Source organism: Ipomoea triloba, chromosome 13 (assembly GCF_003576645.1).
Source record: "Ipomoea triloba cultivar NCNSP0323 chromosome 13, ASM357664v1".
Classification (NCBI taxonomy): domain Eukaryota; kingdom Viridiplantae; phylum Streptophyta; class Magnoliopsida; order Solanales; family Convolvulaceae; genus Ipomoea; species Ipomoea triloba.
In genome coordinates this window covers 27,596,087-27,616,700 of record NC_044928.1, presented here as the reverse complement: position 1 = coordinate 27,616,700, position 20,614 = coordinate 27,596,087, and the positions used below count along the sequence as shown (strand labels likewise).

Below are 20,614 nucleotides of genomic sequence, written 5' to 3'. Positions count from 1 at the left end.
TTCACTCAAAAAATCAATTAAGCCCTTAAACTTTCAAAAATTACAATTAAATCCATAAATATGTTATTTTCGAGTATTGAAGTCCAAAAATCTGTTGATGACCTATGATTACAGGTTATTTAAGGTTCCGACCAACTCTGGCGAGCTTCCAACCAATTTCCGGCAACACAAAAGAAAGTCTACGAGTTAGCCATGTTCATCACTTCAGGGGTCCTGCACTACAGAAAGGCCAACGAGAATGAATTTTCCCAGAAATAGCTTGAAAATGATTTTGAAATTAAGCAAAACACATTTGGGAAATATATTTGTGACAACGTTTGACTGAGATGCATTTCTTGAAGTAGTTTCATCTACTTTGTCCAGGATTTAAAATCTGCCCATTCTTGTCCGGATCACTCACGCTCTACCCATTTCAGTCAATAGCCCCACAAACACCATTGAGAGTGAATGGAAATTCTTTAAGCTGCAAGATAAACGTACAAGGTTACCTGAAGAGGAGTGCTATGAACACAAGTTTCTTAGTCCACCTTGCTATTAGCTCTTTCTTGGATAAAACAATCTCTCAAGGTACCTTTACTCCATAAACTAGCCATTAGGACACCATTCTCCTGGAAAAAAATCAGTTCACGTAGGCCAAAAATGACCTGAACATAGATAATTGGATGAACTAGGATTAATAGCTCTACAGCTAGAATTTCAAATGCCAAAGGATTCCATACATGATACAGGGTAGTTTTTTGGCATTTGAGCACAATAAATAAATAAATAAATAAATTCAAGATTATACCATTAGGCAAAAGAAATAACACAGATATTATAACTAACCTCCTGCAAATCTTAATTCTTGTATGAACGTCACAGAATGCTAACTTGTAAAAAATTCCTACCGATACCTCAACACTTCAAACTAATTTACTGAGGGAGACTTGTCTATTGAAAAGAGCCCCTCCCTCGAACTCAAAGATAAAGAAAGCCAACAACATCTTCAATGTTTCTGTACAAAACTTGGGTGGCAAATGAAGGAAATGACTTCACAGTTCTACATTAGCAATACTCTCTGCTTCTTCAGAATCGTTGCCAGTAGAACTAGGAGCAACTATCATCTGCATTTCCTGCTCCAATTCATATATCTTATCTGTCATACCCTCTTTTCTGTATACATCAATCATGGTAGAGTATGTTATGGTATCGAGTTGGCATTGTTTGTCTTTCATTCTCTTGAAAACTCTCTCCATCTCCATTATATCCTCTGCCTTTGCACAAGCGTATAGAACAGCATTATAGAAGGACGTGTTTTCAGGGATTTCCGATTTCCCAGCCAACTGAACAGTGCTAATTACCTTATGAAAAAGACCAGCATTTGCATACCCTCTAATGAGACAGCAGAAGGTCTTGGTGTCGGTTTTCATCCCCTCAGTACGCATTTGATCAAAGGTGTACTCCATGTGCTTTGCATCACCCACATCTGCAAAAGCCTCGATTACATTGTTGTAGGTTGATGTTGTCCAGGGGAATGAAAGTTTACGCATGTACTCCATCACCGATGACATCTTATCATACATCCTCTTTTTCCCATAAGAGCCAATAAGAATATTGAATGTTCGTGTCTCTGGATCAATCCCAAAATCGCGAAACTTTTCATACCACTTCTCCATCATTTCAATCTGGCCCTTGTTGCCAAATAAGCTCAGAATGATATTCATGCTCCATATATCAGGTCTGCATGTTTCACTCTCAAGCATCCCCAAGAGCACCTTCTCCATCTCTTCGTATCTCCCTGCCTTCCCATAACCACTCAAGACTATGTTTTGAGTGACTGTATTTGGAGTTATGGAACGTTCATCCATTTCTCGATAAAGGGACTCAACCAGATCAAACCGAGAACCATCAACACAGGCCTTTATCAATATACTATATGTATGAACATCAGGTTGACAAAGAGGCAGTGCGGTCATCTCTTGAAGAACCGCAAGCCCCTTGTCAATCAGATTGCTTCTACAGTATGCAGCAACCAAGGCTGTGTAGAGCTCTGTGGTGGGTTCCAAGCCCTCTTCAACCATCGTGTTAAATAGTTTCTGAGCTTGACTTGGCTGCCCGCATCGTCCAAGAAGAACGAGAAGCCTCATGTATGCTCCTTGCTTTGGTTGATAAAAAGGTTGCTCCCTTAGCATCTCAAAAACCTTGAACCAAGCAACAGATCCATCAGTCATCACTACATTGGAAAATAGCCCAAGACGAAAATGCAGTAGCTTTACTTGCACACAAATTTCATCCACTTCTCATATGTTTGGCAAAGATTATTTTATAATGACAAAGATTATTTCATAAGTATTACAATTTTTCTCACAAGTAACTCTTTGACCCATAATGCTACATTTTGATTTAAAAATATTACATTTTTCATCAACAGTAGTACTTTTTCCTTATAAGAATTACTTCCTCTCATAAAAATTAATCAATTTATCTTGATTACTTATTAGTATTACACTTTTTTTCATAAGTAACTATTAAACCCCTAGTTATTACATTCTGATTTAAAAGCATTACATTTTTTCAAAAAAAGTACTCCGTATTACATTTTAGTAAGGGACAATTTATTTCTTATTAGTATTGCAAAAATATTACATTTTCATCTTGACTGACCCGTCTAACAAAAGACTGCATTATGAATTGTGCAATACGTTTAGTATATTTAACCGAATAATCCATACAAACAATCCATAATACCCAAGAAATAAACACATTGCCATAATCTATAATCATAAACTTGATAGCTCAACAATTAAATAATTCAGATTACCTCAAGAAGAAAATGGGAAAGAACAATTTTTTTTTCAAAAGAACAAATTCAAGTTAAAACAAAGAAGCAATTACGAAAAAGGAACAAAATCCCACATTTGAATATTCACAAACAGTTCATATGCACAGACCTGAAGAGCTTGGAACCACTGCTTATAGTGGATGCAGTCGGAGAGCTCTTCAGTGACAGTGTTGGCCCATGCCTTGGCTTTGCTCCTTTTATTCAATTTCTTCTTGATGTTCTTGATGGGCGTTCTTTTCCTGTCGGAGTCTGAAGTTTGAATACCTGCTGGGAATTCCCCTTGCTTCCAATGCCTTTTCTTCGGCGAAACCACCGCAGAAGAAGAAGTAGCGCATCGGATAAAGAACGGGTGATGCCTGGCAGTGCTAATCCTGGTGGCGCCGGCGCCGGCGCCGGAGGAGGAGTCGGATAGAGGAGATGGAAGGAGTGAGGATAGGAAGGATAGAGAAAACGACGTCGTCATTTCCCCAGTAGACACTGTTGTGAGATAGCCTGAGAAGCAGAAAACCTCTCTCTTGTCTTGGGCTTTTCTTTGTGAGATTTATCACTCTCTCTATATATATATTTAAATTTTAAATATTTATTTTATTTCAAATTATTTTAAAATTTGGTAACTGCCACGTCAGCATATGTTCAGGTATGACCAATGAACAATAAACCTGACAGATAAAAAATATGCTTGTCCCATTTTTTCATTGTTTATTGTCTTTACTAATTTTTAATTATTTTTAAATTTAATTTTTTGTGTTTAATAATACTTTTAATATAATTTATAAATATACAAATTTTTTTTATATTAATACTAAACTTAATATTGTAAAAAATTAACTTAAAAATAACTTTAGTCAAGTCTCCTTAATCAAATTAGACAAATAAAATGAAACAGATAAAAGTATATGACAACACTGAATAATGAGGTTACTATTTCATAGTTAATGTTTTGCAGTGTTCCACCAAACTTAAGGAGCTTCCATACATTTGCAATGAAATACAACACAAGTACACACGGTCCAAATAATATCTCTAAGTCACATTTCAGCTTCTTATGTAACTAAACCTACCAAGAAGACACAAGAAAAATCAATGAGTAATCTCTAAGCTCCATTCATGGCGGAAAACACCTCGGTGGTTCGCCTTATTTTACCTATGTTAGCTTGAACCGTACTTCAAAAGCTCCCACCGGAAGGGCTGGAACACGTAGAGGACCTCCGGTGAGCTCTTAAATAGCAAAGCTACACAAACACAGATGGCCGCGATCGCAACCATGGACAGCATTGCGGGTCTGTAGATTGCGAGTGACGTGCTGCAGGTTCCGTACTGCAGCTTCTGCTCGCAGCGCCTGCAACTTCTCGTGGTTGGTTTCGTCGCTAGCTGCTTCTCCGTTTGGAAGCTTGATTTATATCCGTCTACGGCTTTCGGTTTATTGGTGGTGTCTGACGCCTTACCTGGGATATCTAGGACGACATGAGCGTTGGTTGGTTTCGTGTTGGTTTTCTTCTGGATTAGATGGATGTACGAATAGTGGCCTCGTAAGCATGCGTAGTCGTTGGGCGTTAATCCTGTACTGTCGCGTGCGCTCTTCCACGCTTCAACTCCAACCTGAAAGAAGAACAGTTATAAGGGTGTGCACTGGGTAAACCCTGTCTTGTGATAAACTAGCTTAGGTTGTCCATAGCTGACCGACTCAACCACTAGGAGTCGAACTTAGAACCTTGTGGTTACCAAACTAACAACCTTACCAACTTCGATGGGATGAAAGAAGAACAAGAGGCAGTCACTTTTTTTTTTACTACTTTCTCAACCTACTGAAGCACCAAGAGTCAACAGTTGCCTCCACTGAGGCTCGAATCCACTCCCATCATCCATGTGGGAGTGTAAACCGAGACAGCGGGTGTCACTAGAACACTGCTTTGCAGAAGTGTATATATCAATACAGAAATATTACAGGAGAAAATTACCTGTCCCGGGTCATTGGTTAAGACGTCCAACAAATTCTCCAAGCCTTTTTGACTAGCAACAACGTGGAGCGGTGTCAGGCCCCCAATTACTATCGCATCTGGTCTAAATATATACTGGCCACCACGTTGTGTTTTTACAAGTTCCGAATTGTCCGGTCCTTTATCTGGACAGTATTGTAGGAGAGCCTCTACCATCCGTCTGCAGTTTCCACGCACAGCCCGATGGAGGAGGCCGATATCCTGCAATGCCATCTCGAGCGACGAGTGCTCTCCAGCATCCACGATTCCACCAAACAGAATGTCCAAAAGCTTCTTAACTACAGCACACCAGTCACGGTCAACTGAGAACTCTATAAGCCACCTAAACCGGTCAAAAGGGAAACAGCTCGAGTTGGACCCCAATCTAAATTTCAAGTGACTTCTATGAAGGAGCCAGCCCATATCATGTATAAAGTCCAAAGCTCGGCTTCTGGCTTCTAATTTTCCGGGTTCTTGTTGGGAGTCACAAGCAGTGTCTGCAAGGTCAATGCTGCTCTCTAGTGTACAGATTTCGGAACACACTTCCTCCTCCGCAACTATAAACGGGAAGAAACTGCCGCTGAGACCGTGATCCTCGACCTACCCAGAAACAAGGAGCCAACACTTGAGAAATAGAATAATATCGCTTCCTTATATCTATAGAAGTGTGAGCCGGAGCCCGAGACCAGACAGAATAGGAAGATAAGATTAAAGATTTCTATTTTCTAGACAATAAATGAGGAAATATCGTTACCTCAATGAATCCCCGACCAGTGACATTAGGTATACTGCAGGGAATGCTAAGGGACTGGATTTCATTATGATCGTTCTGATCCACTAATGTATCAGCTTCCAGTATATCACCACAATTTCCCTGGACTAGATATTTCCCTTCTAGTGCACATAGAAATCTAAAAGAATGGAAGAGTAACAAAGTAGTCAGTACATTGACCAAAGATACTCCAATTAACAAACGAAGAACCAAAACGTGAAATACCCATATTGGCTACCTTGCGGTGGACCGAGACACGTTGAAGCCTTTAACTAAAAACTGAGCACCCTTGGAGACGGGAACAGCAATTGGTTTGACACTTGATATCCTGCAGTTGTTGTAGCCTTTAACCGGTAGAGGTGTGTCTAAAACAACCTGGCCTGTATAGAAGAAAATCGACAATGTTAAAGCATTCCCAATTTCCCACCAGACATGTAACTGTCAACAATGAAATGTGTGTGCGTGTGTGTATTCAAAGTGATAATTGGAATATAGGCGGCCACAAAGAGAGAACAAGAGACCATTAAATACGAAAGCCACGCGGTTTTGCACTCGAGTATATATCCATCCTGTTTTCCAAAATGAATCAGAAGATGCATCAAGGAGCTTCCTTAAACTAGAGCTAAGGTCACAGCAAAGCTGCAAAACAGAAATAATGTATAAATTTTCTGCAATTGCATACAAAGTTTATCTACAAAACTAAGCACGACAATCATATTTTTGCAAACCAAGGTAACCCAGTGTATTCTACCCAGACGAATGAATTTGCAGATTCAATTTGCACCCGGAGATTAGCGATAAATGTTTCTGAAAGTGAAAAAGAGCATACCTCATCCCATATGGATTTATCCATCCGCAGATATATTGTTAGTATGACACAGCCAGGTCTAATATAGCTTTCAATTTCAGTAGGACTGTTTGACAACCAATCGATAATCTACAAGGAAAAATAATTATAACAACAACAAAAACTATGACAGAATAAAATTGCAATGACATTTCTAAAAGATTTTCAACAACAGCATGAGTTGTTACCTGTTTCCGCATGGCAATAGGGAAATCACTAGGATCTTTCCCGAACAGTTTGAATACAATCCGATCAGTGCGGCTCTAAAAATCAATTAAAACTCAAAATGAGAAGGGGAAAATTGTTCTAGGACATGTAACAGGTCACATATTCACAATCTAAAACATTAGGAAATTTTTCTAGAATAGTTTGCTTTCAGAAAACCATTTCTCTGCACATTATTGCTAAACAGTCGGCGATAAAACACACACACACACACAGTCACACACACACATACATATCAGAATACAGGTGAAGTGCCTTGTTGAAGAGAGTTTATTTTACATTAAGAAACATTACTAAACAATAACTTGTTGCAGGGCCTTGGTAGCCTATCCAATGAAAACTTGAAGATACAGCAATGGATGTAGATTCAAGATGTTGTATTTTGTGTTGTACAAATAGTACATGCCAATGGGCAAATGAAACAGTGTGTGTGATTACCAAAATACTGCTACTTTGTGACTGAAAATATTGCAAAATTGTTATACAACCATTTTCATTTTTTAAAATAAGTAAAATGAAAAAGTAATCCATTTTTCATAGTAAATGATAAGTTTTCCCTTTTGAGTGCAAAAAGCTATGCCCGGTAACATCAAAATTGATATTCAGATTCATATTATATATACCTGAGCCTCTCCACTGGAATTAGATGGTGAGAAGCTCGATGTGGAAGCAGAGTTCCCACTTGTACGTGTGGAGGTTGACTTATGAGGGTCTTGGCAAACCCATAAAGGACAACCAGAAGATATATTTCCAGGATTTTGACAGTGGTCGGAACTCTTTAGTACACCCATGCAGTCTTGAGAGTCATCATACACATTATTCAAATCAATGTTATGCAATTTTTTCTGTCTGACCAAATTATCAGTGGAAATTGCTTTGAAAGTTGTGCAATCTTTCCTAGGAAATATAAGCTCGGGCTGTGTAGAAGGATTTTGAGAAATTCCAGGTGCAGCATTAACTGCAGCCATACTCTTCCCTAACACTTCTGGTGTAGGTAGATTGGCAGAATTCCCTACCAACTGATGAGAGTCCTGCAAATAATGCAATCAGAAATTGAAACAAAGAATTACAACTTCTTTGGACTTTGAATCAGGTTTGGCACCTTTTCGGGAGATCCAGCAGATGTGCCCGCATTATGCAGATCCTGAGATGTAGGTAATGGCCCAGACAGGTTCCTTTCATCATTTGAGCCAGCCAGACTAGCTAGGTTTCTCAATAGATGAGACAGAATATCCTGATCCTTCGTTTGGTCAGAGCTATTTGTTTGACCTAACAAAGAGGCAATGCTATTTAGTTAATGATCCTCCATGTCACAAACACCAACGTTTAGCAACAAAACATTAGTTAACATATGGTTCCAAGTTTGACTCCCAGTGGGAGCAGCCTATTGGCCTTCTTGGTTTGAGCCGGTCAGCTATGAGCAACCTAAACTGGTTTACCTCCTTGTGGTCCTTTGCCGGCAAGGGTCACAAGGTAGGGTTTACGCAATGCACGCCCTCGGGTAGTGGCAGAGGTTTCCCTCGTCACCCAAAAGAATATTAGTTAACAGGCTTTATGTCTTGTATGCACATATAAACAGGCATCACATAGGACACCTACATTGGCCATAGTTGCCATTGTGTGAATGATAAGAAGAAAGTTATTGGAATTTTCTTATCCTCTTTGTCTGCACATGAGAGTAACAGAAAATTATTTTCCTGCTAGGCCTATGAAGGTTGCTTTTCTATTCCAATACCAGGAATTAAATCTTTAATTCCAAAGTAAAATGCATGTCAATGACAACCTCTTCATCCCTAGATAGCCCCTGCAAATCTATTACCTAATCTAGAATTTTTTTTTTTTTTCAAGACTCATAGAACATGCTTGTAATGACCATCAATTTTTTTTACATTTGTATAATCTCTGACCACTCGCATGGATTTTAATCCCTCTTAGCAAATTATTAGCTCCAGAGATCTCAGTTTGCCTCCTAAAGCTCACTTCTGTAGCTCTTTACATGAAACTAGCCGCTATGCATGAATAACAGGTAACTCTTCAACAAGATCACCATCTTATTTAGAATTTGAAACGAAGAGGGGCACACTCTAGCAAAATAAATGCCAGTGTATGCACGTTGAACAAAAGTTCCATGAAAAGCAGCTTTATACGTATATTCTATTCTGTAATTCATGATAAACATACTAGTATCACTTATTAGAGTAGTAGTAGATAATTGAGTTGCAAAGTCATTAAAAAATTGCAATGAAAAGCACATTGGCCAATGAATGTTACATCATAAGAGTGAGTAGTAAATACAGTAAAGAATGTGTAGCAAGATTAACACTTACCATGCATATTGGCTAGTATCCTTAGCAGACTAATTAATAAATAATTAGTACCCCGTTCATCATTCATGGGGGCTCCATTAGGTACATTTTCTGGATGTGTCTTTCTTCTCCGACTGTTGTGTCCAGCTAAGCGTCTACGACAACTTCGCTTCCCCTCATCAAACTCTTGAAGAGCATGAAATCTGGCCAATAGTAGTGAAATAATGATCTTTATGACTGTATATCAAGCCCAACCTTCTTATAAACTTCAGACACACAACAAATTTCTTTAAAAGCAAATTCTAAAGGAAAACTGACCTGCTACACTGCTGACAGAACCGCTGCATAGCATTTCCCACCAAAGCTTTGGTGGCCTTAGAATGCACTTCACACACTTTATGTCTCCGGTGATAATCTTTAGAATTGGTCAAGTCCATTTGACAGTCCTCCACTTGGCAAACAGCACGGTTCGATGATCCGCCTGCAACTTTTGTCTTTTTCCCGTTCTTTCTTTCCCCCTTTTCCATCTCCTCTTCGGTGATAGGGAACACTTGACCACCGAGCTTTAAATTAAGCGAAGCACATTCGTTAAGGTCTTCCTGCTCGACAACAACTAACCTCCTTCGCTTCTCCATTTCCTTCTTCCCTTTCTCGTTTAACACTACTACTTCATCAGAACCATTGGGAACTCCATTATTCGCCGGAATCTGAGATTCATCAGGGAATAACTGTCTACTTCTACAATCTGATGGCATACAATTCAAGGGAACTGCCAAGAACATATCACCATCCCATTTCCAATCATTCAAGTCCCACTCCATACTCCTTTTTCCTACTGCCTTTAAATCTGGAATAACAGGACCATACAAATGATGACCCTTCCCTCCAATCCTAGATTCCATCGATCAACACTTGTACCAGGTAAATAGCCACAAATCCACAAATCCACAAATTTTTCCTCAATAATAAAACCAGATAAACAAACCCAAAACACAAGACAAAATCCCCCCCAAAAAATGAATAAAAATGTTACAATACCATCAAATGGGAAATAGAACAAAACAAAACACCCAAAATCACTCAAAGATCAATTTTATTACAAACCCCATACAGGAACTTATCCAATTGAGCTGAAATTACATCCTAATCAACCCAAAAACAACCCTAGAAATTAAAGAACACCGCACCGACACATCCATGGAACCAAACAAGAGCTCTACACGTACCCAAAATTTATTCCGATTTAGCTCAACTACATTTTCCCCAAGGGCAAACCTTCTTTAAGCTCTAAAAACCACCCATAAAGCTTCTTCTTTTCGAAGACTGTAGATGTACGGACAACAGTGTCTCTGTATCTACGCAATTTATTCCGCTCTGTATTTAATTTTACTTGGCTTCAAGCGGACAAGCTCAGTAATTGTAGGAGACGACAACAAACCAACCAAAAAAAAAAACAAACAAAAAAATCCCCAAAAAATTAGAAGATAATAAGAAGAGACCAAAAAACCTCGCCGAAGCAGTCGGTACCGAGATTTGATCGGAAAACGTGTAGCGCTCCACGAAAGATCGCCGGCGATATAGAAATTACAGACAACCCAACTAAAAAAAAGTTTAGAGAGAGAAAATCTAAGAATGTTTCTTTCTTTTTAATTAAAATAAATATTTATATATATGCACATATACGTATTGGAAGTTGTAACTGTACCGGTCGATATACGTTAATTTTTTTTAATAACGAAACAAATAATTACAAATTTACAGTCAATATTTTAAGACGTGTATTGAGTAAAATTTATCTTGTAATCTAACAAAATATCACAAATAAATTACTCTCACTGAAAGTCAAATTTGTAACTTTAATGTTATTGTTTTTTTTTTTGAGTACTACTGAATCAATTGACTCCACTGAGGCTCGAACCCACTCCTATCATCTATGTGGGAGTGTTTTCCAGGACACCGGGTGCCACTAGACTACAAGGTCTTTGACCTTTAATATTATTATTAATGACTTGGTCTAATCACACGAACTGACTCTCCAATATAAAGTTCATGAGTTTAAGTCTTATTGTAAATAATATTATTAACTCTTTGTATTTTAGTAAATTAAAAATAAATATATTATATTATAACAGGATCAATAATAATCAAATAAAAAATTAATAATCTTAATCTTGACCAACTTTTACATTAATTTTTATATTCTTATAACCATATTATTTACCGCGTCATAATGTGAATGCAGTAAAATTGTAAAAGGGCATAGGAAAATGGAAACCCGACAGCAACAGGGTGAAAATAAAATAAAAAATATGATTATTTAACAACAAATTAATTATTTTATCATCAAAAGTACTATGATTAATGGTTCGAGTTGAAATGTGGAAGTACTTCCTATATAAAATTAATTTATAGTACAATAATAATTAATGTCTCTCTATGATACCTATCATAGGATGATAGGATTATAGTGAAGGATTATTCTTTGAAATTATTGAATTTTGATAAATATTTATTTTAATCTTGAAAATATTTATAGGGAAATTTTCATAATTATTAAATTTTGATAAATATCTGTTTTAATTGTGGAAATATTTTATATTTTATCAAATATACATAAAGAATAGTACAAATGAATTTTTTAATTAAAAAAAGTTACAATAAAGTCTTTTAAATCAATAAAACAATATAATTAGATTATATTTTTAACTATTCAGTATATTACTATTGATGTGGTATTAAGATCATATCCAGTCAACACGGAAAAATGTTAAAATGAGAAAAAAAATGATGTTTTTCACCTTCATTAAATACGCTAAAATGTCATTTTTTTTTGCCGGAGTGATTAGTATGGTGCAGTATTGTTCATCAAACAAAAAAATAAGTTTTCTAAATCTCTATTTTGCCCTTATCCTTTTTCTATATTAATTCATTTTGTATCATTTTGTTTAATGTTATATTTACTTATTTTGTTAATCACTTAAACATAAATTGTATATTATTAAAAGTAAGTTATATCATTTGAAACATCTAATCAAGACAATTAAAACAAGACTGGTATTGAATCTAAATTAGTTAAAAATTGAACAGGTTACATCTCAAATTAAATTATACTAAATATTATTATTTGCATCACATATATATTATATTTTATATTAAGATAATTAAATTCAAACTAATAAACTTTTAAATTTTGAGAAACCAAGTTGTTTTAGTATAGAATAACATTTGGTGTAATATTTTGGTATAATGGGTTAGAGATGAAGAAAATTTGGTGTGACATTTGGTGGAGATTGTTAGTATTTTTGTGTAAATTGAGTTGGAGATGGTCTAACCATGCTAACATATGGTATCATATATTCACGTAGATCCTATGTGTACAATTATTTTAGGTTTTATTTTTAAACAATTGTTAAAACTTTTATTTTTAATTTTACAATTTATTAATTTTAAATTTTATTGTTTACTTTAATTTATTTCTTTTGCTTTTTTTTTTTTAAACATCCACTAGTCATTAAATCGATGGCCTGTGACTATTTCCATTTATAGACAACCAATGTCGCTGTCCAAGGACCTCGCAACGAGGTCCATATGATGAAGGCGACTGTCATGATTGACTTCATTAAATTGAACAGTCACAACTGTTTACAATAATTTTTCAATTGGATTAGTATCCATTTACAAATTATTATAATTATTTTAACAAGAATTTAATTTGTAACTCGTCGAAACTCGAGATTTGAACAGTCATAATTGTTTACAGTAATTTTTCAATTGGATTATGGTACGATCCCACATCGGCTCCACAAGAGATTGTGGAGTGGTACTTAAGTTGGGGCCAAACCACCACTCATGAGCTAGCTTTTGTGGTGAAGTTAGGGTCTTGGCTTGAGTACCATATCAGATTAGTATCCATTTACAAATTATTATAATTAATTTGACAATAATTTGATTTGTAGCTCATCGAAACTCAAAATTTGAACAATTATAACTGTTTACAATAAGTTTTCAATTGGATTAGTATCCATTTAGAAATTATTGTAATGATTTTGACAATAAGTTAATTTGTAGATCGTCGAAACTCGAAATTTGAACAGTTATAATAGTTTACAATAATTTATTAATTGGATTAGTATCATTTACAAATTATTATAATTATTTTGACAATAATTTAGTTTGTAACTCGTGGAAACGGCAAATATAGTAAAATAATAAAGACAGTAAAATTGAAATGTCCCATGTACTAGTGTACTACGAGTTACTTTAGCTAAGTACCCTTTGATTTCGGAGTTTAACAAAGTAAAACTGAGCAATCAAAAAAAAAAGGTGAGAAAACAACTTTCTAAAAGTTTAGTTTGATGTCTTCAAAAAAAAAAAAAAGTTTAGTTTGACTTTTACCAATTCACGAACCATATTTGGAATTGGTGTGGTTTTTTTTTTTTTTTTTTTTTTTTTACACTTAAACATAAATGTATTATTAAAAAGTAAGTTATATCCATTTGAAACATCTAATCAAGACAATTAAAACAAGACTGGTATTGAATCTAAATTAGTTAAAAATTGAACAGGTTACATCTCAAATTAAATTATATAAATAAGTTATTATTTGCATCACATATAATATTATATTTATATTAAGATAATTAAATTCAAACTAATAAACTTTTAAATTTTGAGAAACCAAGTTGTTTTAGTATAGAATAACATTTGGTGTAATATTTTGGTATAATGGGTTAGAGATGAAGAAAATTTGGTGTGACATTTGGTGGAGATTGTTAGTATTTTTGTGTAAATTGAGTTGGAGATGGTCTAACCATGCTAACATATGGTATCATATATTCACGTAGATCCTATGTGTACAATTATTTTAGGTTTTATTTTTAAACAATTGTTAAAACTTTTATTTTTAATTTTACAATTTATTAATTTTAAATTTTATTGTTTACTTTAATTTATTTCTTTTGCTTTTTTTTTTTTAAACATCCACTAGTCATTAAATCGATGGCCTGTGACTATTTCCATTTATAGACAACCAATGTCGCTGTCCAAGGACCTCGCAACGAGGTCCATATGATGAAGGCGACTGTCATGATTGACTTCATTAAATTGAACAGTCACAACTGTTTACAATAATTTTTCAATTGGATTAGTATCCATTTACAAATTATTATAATTATTTTAACAAGAATTTAATTTGTAACTCGTCGAAACTCGAGATTTGAACAGTCATAATTGTTTACAGTAATTTTTCAATTGGATTATGGTACGATCCCACATCGGCTCCACAAGAGATTGTGGAGTGGTACTTAAGTTGGGGCCAAACCACCACTCATGAGCTAGCTTTTGTGGTGAAGTTAGGGTCTTGGCTTGAGTACCATATCAGATTAGTATCCATTTACAAATTATTATAATTAATTTGACAATAATTTGATTTGTAGCTCATCGAAACTCAAAATTTGAACAATTATAACTGTTTACAATAAGTTTTCAATTGGATTAGTATCCATTTAGAAATTATTGTAATGATTTTGACAATAAGTTAATTTGTAGATCGTCGAAACTCGAAATTTGAACAGTTATAATAGTTTACAATAATTTATTAATTGGATTAGTATCATTTACAAATTATTATAATTATTTTGACAATAATTTAGTTTGTAACTCGTGGAAACGGCAAATATAGTAAAATAATAAAGACAGTAAAATTGAAATGTCCCATGTACTAGTGTACTACGAGTTACTTTAGCTAAGTACCCTTTGATTTCGGAGTTTAACAAAGTAAAACTGAGCAATCAAAAAAAAAAGGTGAGAAAACAACTTTCTAAAAGTTTAGTTTGATGTCTTCAAAAAAAAAAAAAAGTTTAGTTTGACTTTTACCAATTCACGAACCATATTTGGAATTGGTGTGGTTTTTTTTTTTTTTTTTTTTTTTTTGAAGATAATTGGTGTGGTTAAATAAATAAAGTTCTAAAATGATAGGAACCCTATTTGTAATTAGTGTAAGAATTTACAAACTACACATGATAAGAAGAACATATGCGTATCTTTGAACATGAATTAAACTCGTGATCGGACTTTCTAGTACGAAAATCATATTTTGTACATTCAACCACTCCTTTTGAAGCATTATTTATGCTCTTTTTTATATAGTTATAACTAAAGTGTATAACGCACATTGAACAGCATAGTATATGCCATTCTGATTTTTTTTTTTTTTTGACCATTTTTCATCTATGTTCCTTCCTTTAAGTAAGATGCGAAAATTTCTCCACTTCTTATTTACGCAATTTAGTCTTAATACGTAATTGTTTTATTTTGTGATATAATGGAGATAAACAAATTATAAAGATTATGATGTAAATCACGATCAGGTTATGTCAACCATAGAAGAGGTTCAATTCCCCTAGACGAAGAATCAACAGCATGCATGATATATGCCCCAATTAAGAATACTTCATGTACGTTAGATTAACTTTTAAGATATTAGTTTCCTCTTTTTAAAATCTTTTTTTTTATTCTTTAAAAAAAATATTATGTAATATTTGTAGCTAGAAACGTGTGAAATTGTAGATTTCCAATATATAATATTAAAATTTCACTTTATTTTATACGATCTTTTTATCATAAAAAATACAACTGTTGTACGAGAAAACGGGAAAAAGGTGAAAAGGAAAAAGAAAAAGAAGAATTATAGATATGATAGGATAACGAGTAAGTTGATAGAATGGTGCATTGTACCTACATTGTTCATCATATAAAAAGACATTGAACATATGAACTCACTTATAGTTCGAGTCAGAAAAAAAGTTTAATTTATTTCAATAAAATAAAGATCTCGAGCATTGTAAATAAAGCGATATACATGAAAAAAAAAATATTTCTCGAATAAGATCAGATAGTAGTTCGAATTACTTGTAATTGAAGTTTAATACGTAATTATTTAGTATCGAATCGAACTTACGTTAGATTGTGTGTATATATGTATGTATGTATGCATGTATAGATAGGACATGAAGATGGAGATTGATGGAGAGGGATGGACCACAAGTTAATAGCGACCTTACATTAAGTTAGTGAACCATGTTGTAACATTGCACACATTTTCGTCTGGCACTTGTACTGTCCTTGTTTTGTGTGGGTGCTCTTTTTCTTTCCGTTTAACTAATTTTGTGTCACTATTTTTAGGTATATACCGTATTGATTTGGTATTCTTTGTTGTATAGTATTCCTACGTTTTGATTTGGTCTGGGTGACGATTGACGAGAGAAACCTGTAATAGTACTTGAAGGTGTGCACTAAGATACTGGATCAAATGTGAACAGTGTTTTTTGTGTGGCTGGTTGGATTCGTATGCATAAATGCACCATACAGTGTTTAGAAATGCATCAATGCACCACAAAATGCACCATACCTAATTGTGCATTTTCAAACATTTTGTGATACAATTTTTTGTACCCAATGGTAAGTGACTGCACGACCGCACGAGAAGCACTGTCCGCACGAGAACTTGACTCCTTCACTTATATAAACAAGCCAAGTAACTGAGCTAGGAAGACCTTCTAATTTGACAAAGAGGATTTTGTTTATGACCTCATATATGCATTTTACACCATATAAATATATGCTTTGCTCCAAAACGTGTGTTATTTTACTTATTTCATGTTTTTTTTTTTAAATGTTAATTAACGATGCAGGATTCAAATGTCCAATCTCGATGACTTAGTCAACCAAGAAGTTATAAAATATTTTACAAAGCAATTAGTACTTTTGTGGCATGGAGTTGAATATGTGCATGAGAAGATACCTAGTGGGGACGTGTTATATTTGCATGTTCCTCTAGTGAACTATGGTACAATAATAATCGATGAGAAGCTTTACCATATCGGAATGTCATATTTAAAGAATAAAAAGTGGTGCATGCATTTTTAACTAATTTACATAATTCATATAAAATATATATTCGTTATTTTCTATTTTAAAATATAATATTCTTTAATATTTAGTAGAGATTATATCTTATTTTAAACTACAAATAAATTATAAGTTTTGTTTGATAAAATATGAGAAGTTTAAAATAATAATTTATTTTGAAATATAAAATAAGCTACTGATTTTTTTTTTTTGCTTTTATCTTTATTAATTTATTAAAAAAAACACTATTTTTCATTCATTAATCAAAATCATAATATCTTATCATTTTATGTTTTTTTTTTACTCCGTATTACATTTATCAGCTAATTTAGTAATTAATTCAAACACTTTTTCATTTCAATTAATTATCTTATTAGGTAATAATTTTTCAATTTTCTAGGCCAAATAGAGCCTAATAATTTTGACAGACATATATAAAAGTTTATCCTCCAACTTTGCAGGTGTATTAATACTTCAATAATTTACTTATCAAATGTTCCAAACTGATCATTATTCAAATTGAAATCTATGATTGAAGTAAACTTGAAGGTGATATTTACTGGAGTATTTTACTATTTACCCAAAATAATAAATAAATGGTCTAATATATACATAACTCATAAATGAAAAAAGTCATTTTAGAAATAATTAAGGAACGAAAAGTGACAATACATAATTAAGATTTAACAAATGGAACATGGATAAAAAAAAAATAGTATCAAATATATAAGTAAAATTATTTATACCAAAAGTTGTGTGTACCAGGATGATGATAAGTGTTACTGCAATAATTTAGTCAAATAAAATTCATTCGAATTGTCCTGAAAAGAGTGACAAATTAAATTTAATTCTTGTTAATATTTTCTTCAGCGTGCTCATTGCATGCATGGAATCTTCTTAGCTAGTGTTACAACAATTAGTACGACACAAATAAGATTATGAAACCTGGCGTGACAAAGTAAAATGTATGGCAATGAGAATAAAGTTGATCTGAGGTTGCTGTGATTGATCTTTCCATTGAGATGGGTGGGAGCCATTGCCAATGAAGTGCGCAATGATTGAATGCTTACATTTTTCTCATAACATCAAACCACTATCCATTTTCTATTACCCTCAATTATCTTGTCGCTTCGCCCATTGACACCAAATCTTATGACAATTTTTTTAATATAAATTTCTATCTTGTTTTATATAAATTTCTAATCATATGATTAAAATGTTTCTTTTTTGTGTTTGTCCCGCATTATGTAGGCCTTGTGCAACAAGTTTAGCCAATTAAAAAATAAATTGGTAAGAATCAAACTCATGACCTTCAAGTACGAAAAATCATACTTTACATATATGGTCACCCTTTTATCAGGACATGATTAAAATGTTTTTAAGCTGTTATGGATCGAATATAAATATATTATTTATAGATTTTAAACAAAAAGGATAAGAATAAAAATATTTATCAAATCAATTATATATGAGGCGATTTCAATACTAAAAGCCTATGCGAATGAGGGGGAAGAAGAGAGACTCGTGTTCCTTCTACTATGGAATTGTAGGGCACTCATCAAATAATGGAGGATTAGTGGGGTGGCTCACACTTTGAAAGGAAAAAAAACAACTGTTTGAACCATTTTGGCTAACATGGGACAAGGAAGAGAGTGTCTCCTAAGTAACATGCATTATGTAATTATACATGTATTTGTTAAAGATTAATGTTATGTGTTGCTAATCCAACACTCCTAAATTAAGATATGCAACATGACCATCAAATATATTTTTTCCCTATACAATTATATCGAGAATTATACAAGAAAAATAAACTGATCGTTATTTCGATATTTAAATGTATGAAAAATGTAAAATAAAAAATATATGATCTATGATATAAATTTTTTAATCGAAACATTTTCTCAAAACCAATAACGGTAAAGATGAAACAAAATCAAAACATAATATTCAAATTAAATCTACATACTCCAATCATAGTAAAATGTCTAGGCCAATAAGATTATAATTTTCCTAGAATAATCTTTTTGATTAATGTGAAAAATAAATAATTCAATATAATTTGTGATTAAACTAGGTATGCGGTAGAGGCTGACACATGGAATCCAACTTCTTGATTTTGATTAGGGATAATTGCTCCTAAACCACAAGACGTTTTGATAGCTACACTTACTGATTGATACACACATTTATAATCAACAATGTCACTTATATTATTATTATTATTATTATTATTATTATTATTATTATTATTATTATTATTATTATTATTATGACGAGGAAAGTAGTAGGCACTATCCAACAATATGTATTGAGTTATAATCAAGAATAGTTCCCAATTCACGCAAAAGAGATAAATCGCATGGACTATGAATAACATGTGCGATGAGATTGAATTGATCGATCCAATCATCCGAAAGGTGTTGGCAAAAATAGAACCAACGAATTTTTATGTATGTGAATCATGCTTCACCCACTAGCCACCCATTTTAGACACTTATATATTACATTTCGTTACACTAGTGGCATGTTTACTATTATGAGATTTTTTTTTTTTGAAAAAAATAAAGAAATAGAAATATAATGGAGAATATATTTACTTTTATGTTTATCCAAATTGAAAAACCCCGAATGAAAAATGAAAAATAGAACATAAAACTAGAGAAAAAAAATAGAGCATTAAAGTAAACATAACTTAAATCTCATAAAAGTAATTTTTTTCACACGTTTAATCCTCAAACTATTGTACCTTCTACCTTTGATTATTGATTATCAATTTTTTCACATTTGATGCATGACTATCAAACGCTAATCCCAAGGCCACTATATTCAATTATAATGTGTTTTTACATGATGTTTAAATTTCAATAACTCACATGAATGTTATGTGGAAGATTTTGGCTAGAATTGACTAAAGAATTTATTAGAAAGACCAAATGTATAAAGAAATTGATAGTCAAGCACCAAATGTGTAAAAATTGATAATTAAAGACTAAATGTGATAAATATATAATATCTAGAGGACTAAAAGTGGAAGAAAAAACAAAAAACTCATCTAATTAAATTTTGACATAATTTCATTTGATTTTGTGATTTTGCACTAGAGAAAATTTCACAACTTTTGTTCGTATGACTATTTGAGTGGTGTTAACGTTCTTTCACGAGTTTCAAAACTATCAATTTAATTTAATACCATAACTAATCAGGGCAATTTAGTTATTGACTTCATCTATTCTCTTTCTTGTTCATCGCCATGATTTTACCCATTAAAATTTTTTGGTAACTATTTGCTGATAATTTGTTCGGAGTGACTGAAATTGAGAAAAAAATGTATAATTACGATATTAAATTGATAATTTTGAAACTCATGAGTTGCAATTAACAACACCCAATAACCATAGGACCAAAAGTGAAATTTTCTCAAATTGCACTATCTATATAATTTCTCCCCTAGCAACTTTTTTTTATTACCCAACCAAACATGGCATTAGCCTCTCCTTTAACGTTTATTTCAACAAGAAATTACATAGATTCTTCGTTACACAACCAAACACTAAAATATAATTAATGAAATCTATTTCTTCATAAATCAAATAACAAAACAAACGTCTTATTTTGTTCATAATATATTCAATTCATTTCTAGCTACAACAAAATTATTAGTGAAGTTTTTTTCATTTGAGTTTTTGTTAGCCAAGTAAAAGATAAAGAAGAGGTTAAAAAAAAAAAAAAAAAAAAAAAAAAAAAAAAAAAAAAGGG

The 20,614-nt window shown here is 33.1% G+C and overlaps 2 protein-coding genes across 7 annotated transcripts; both read right to left on the bottom strand.

The window, feature by feature from the left end:
- Positions 1–5: 5 nt before the first annotated feature.
- LOC116002539 (pentatricopeptide repeat-containing protein At3g06430, chloroplastic) lies at positions 6–3,341 on the bottom strand. Of its 5 annotated transcripts, none has more exons than XR_004094493.1 (4): positions 2,931–3,341; positions 826–2,180; positions 481–644; positions 6–218 (listed from the first exon to the last, which is right to left on the bottom strand). XR_004094493.1 is itself a non-coding variant. In XM_031242709.1 (2 exons), the coding sequence occupies exons 1-2, from the start codon at positions 3,282–3,284 to the stop codon at positions 1,032–1,034; spliced, it is 1,503 nt and encodes a 500-aa protein (XP_031098569.1). In that variant the 5' UTR covers positions 3,285–3,341; the 3' UTR covers positions 790–1,031. The 5 variants fall into 5 exon arrangements, 1 of the variants encoding a protein (XP_031098569.1); XR_004094490.1 differs by having other exon boundaries at positions 489–644; XR_004094491.1 differs by having other exon boundaries at positions 6–213; positions 489–644.
- Positions 3,342–3,716: 375 nt separating this feature from the next.
- On the bottom strand, positions 3,717–10,568 carry LOC116001525 (squamosa promoter-binding-like protein 1). Of its 2 annotated transcripts, none has more exons than XM_031241403.1 (11): positions 9,266–10,568; positions 8,969–9,150; positions 7,744–7,910; positions 7,265–7,660; positions 6,605–6,679; positions 6,399–6,506; positions 6,091–6,208; positions 5,808–5,949; positions 5,552–5,708; positions 4,780–5,397; positions 3,717–4,420 (listed from the first exon to the last, which is right to left on the bottom strand). In XM_031241403.1, the coding sequence occupies exons 1-11, from the start codon at positions 9,847–9,849 to the stop codon at positions 3,971–3,973; spliced, it is 2,997 nt and encodes a 998-aa protein (XP_031097263.1). In that variant the 5' UTR covers positions 9,850–10,568; the 3' UTR covers positions 3,717–3,970. The 2 variants fall into 2 exon arrangements, with proteins under 2 accessions (XP_031097263.1, XP_031097262.1); XM_031241402.1 differs by having other exon boundaries at positions 7,265–7,672; positions 9,266–10,567.
- Positions 10,569–20,614: the final 10,046 nt, after the last annotated feature.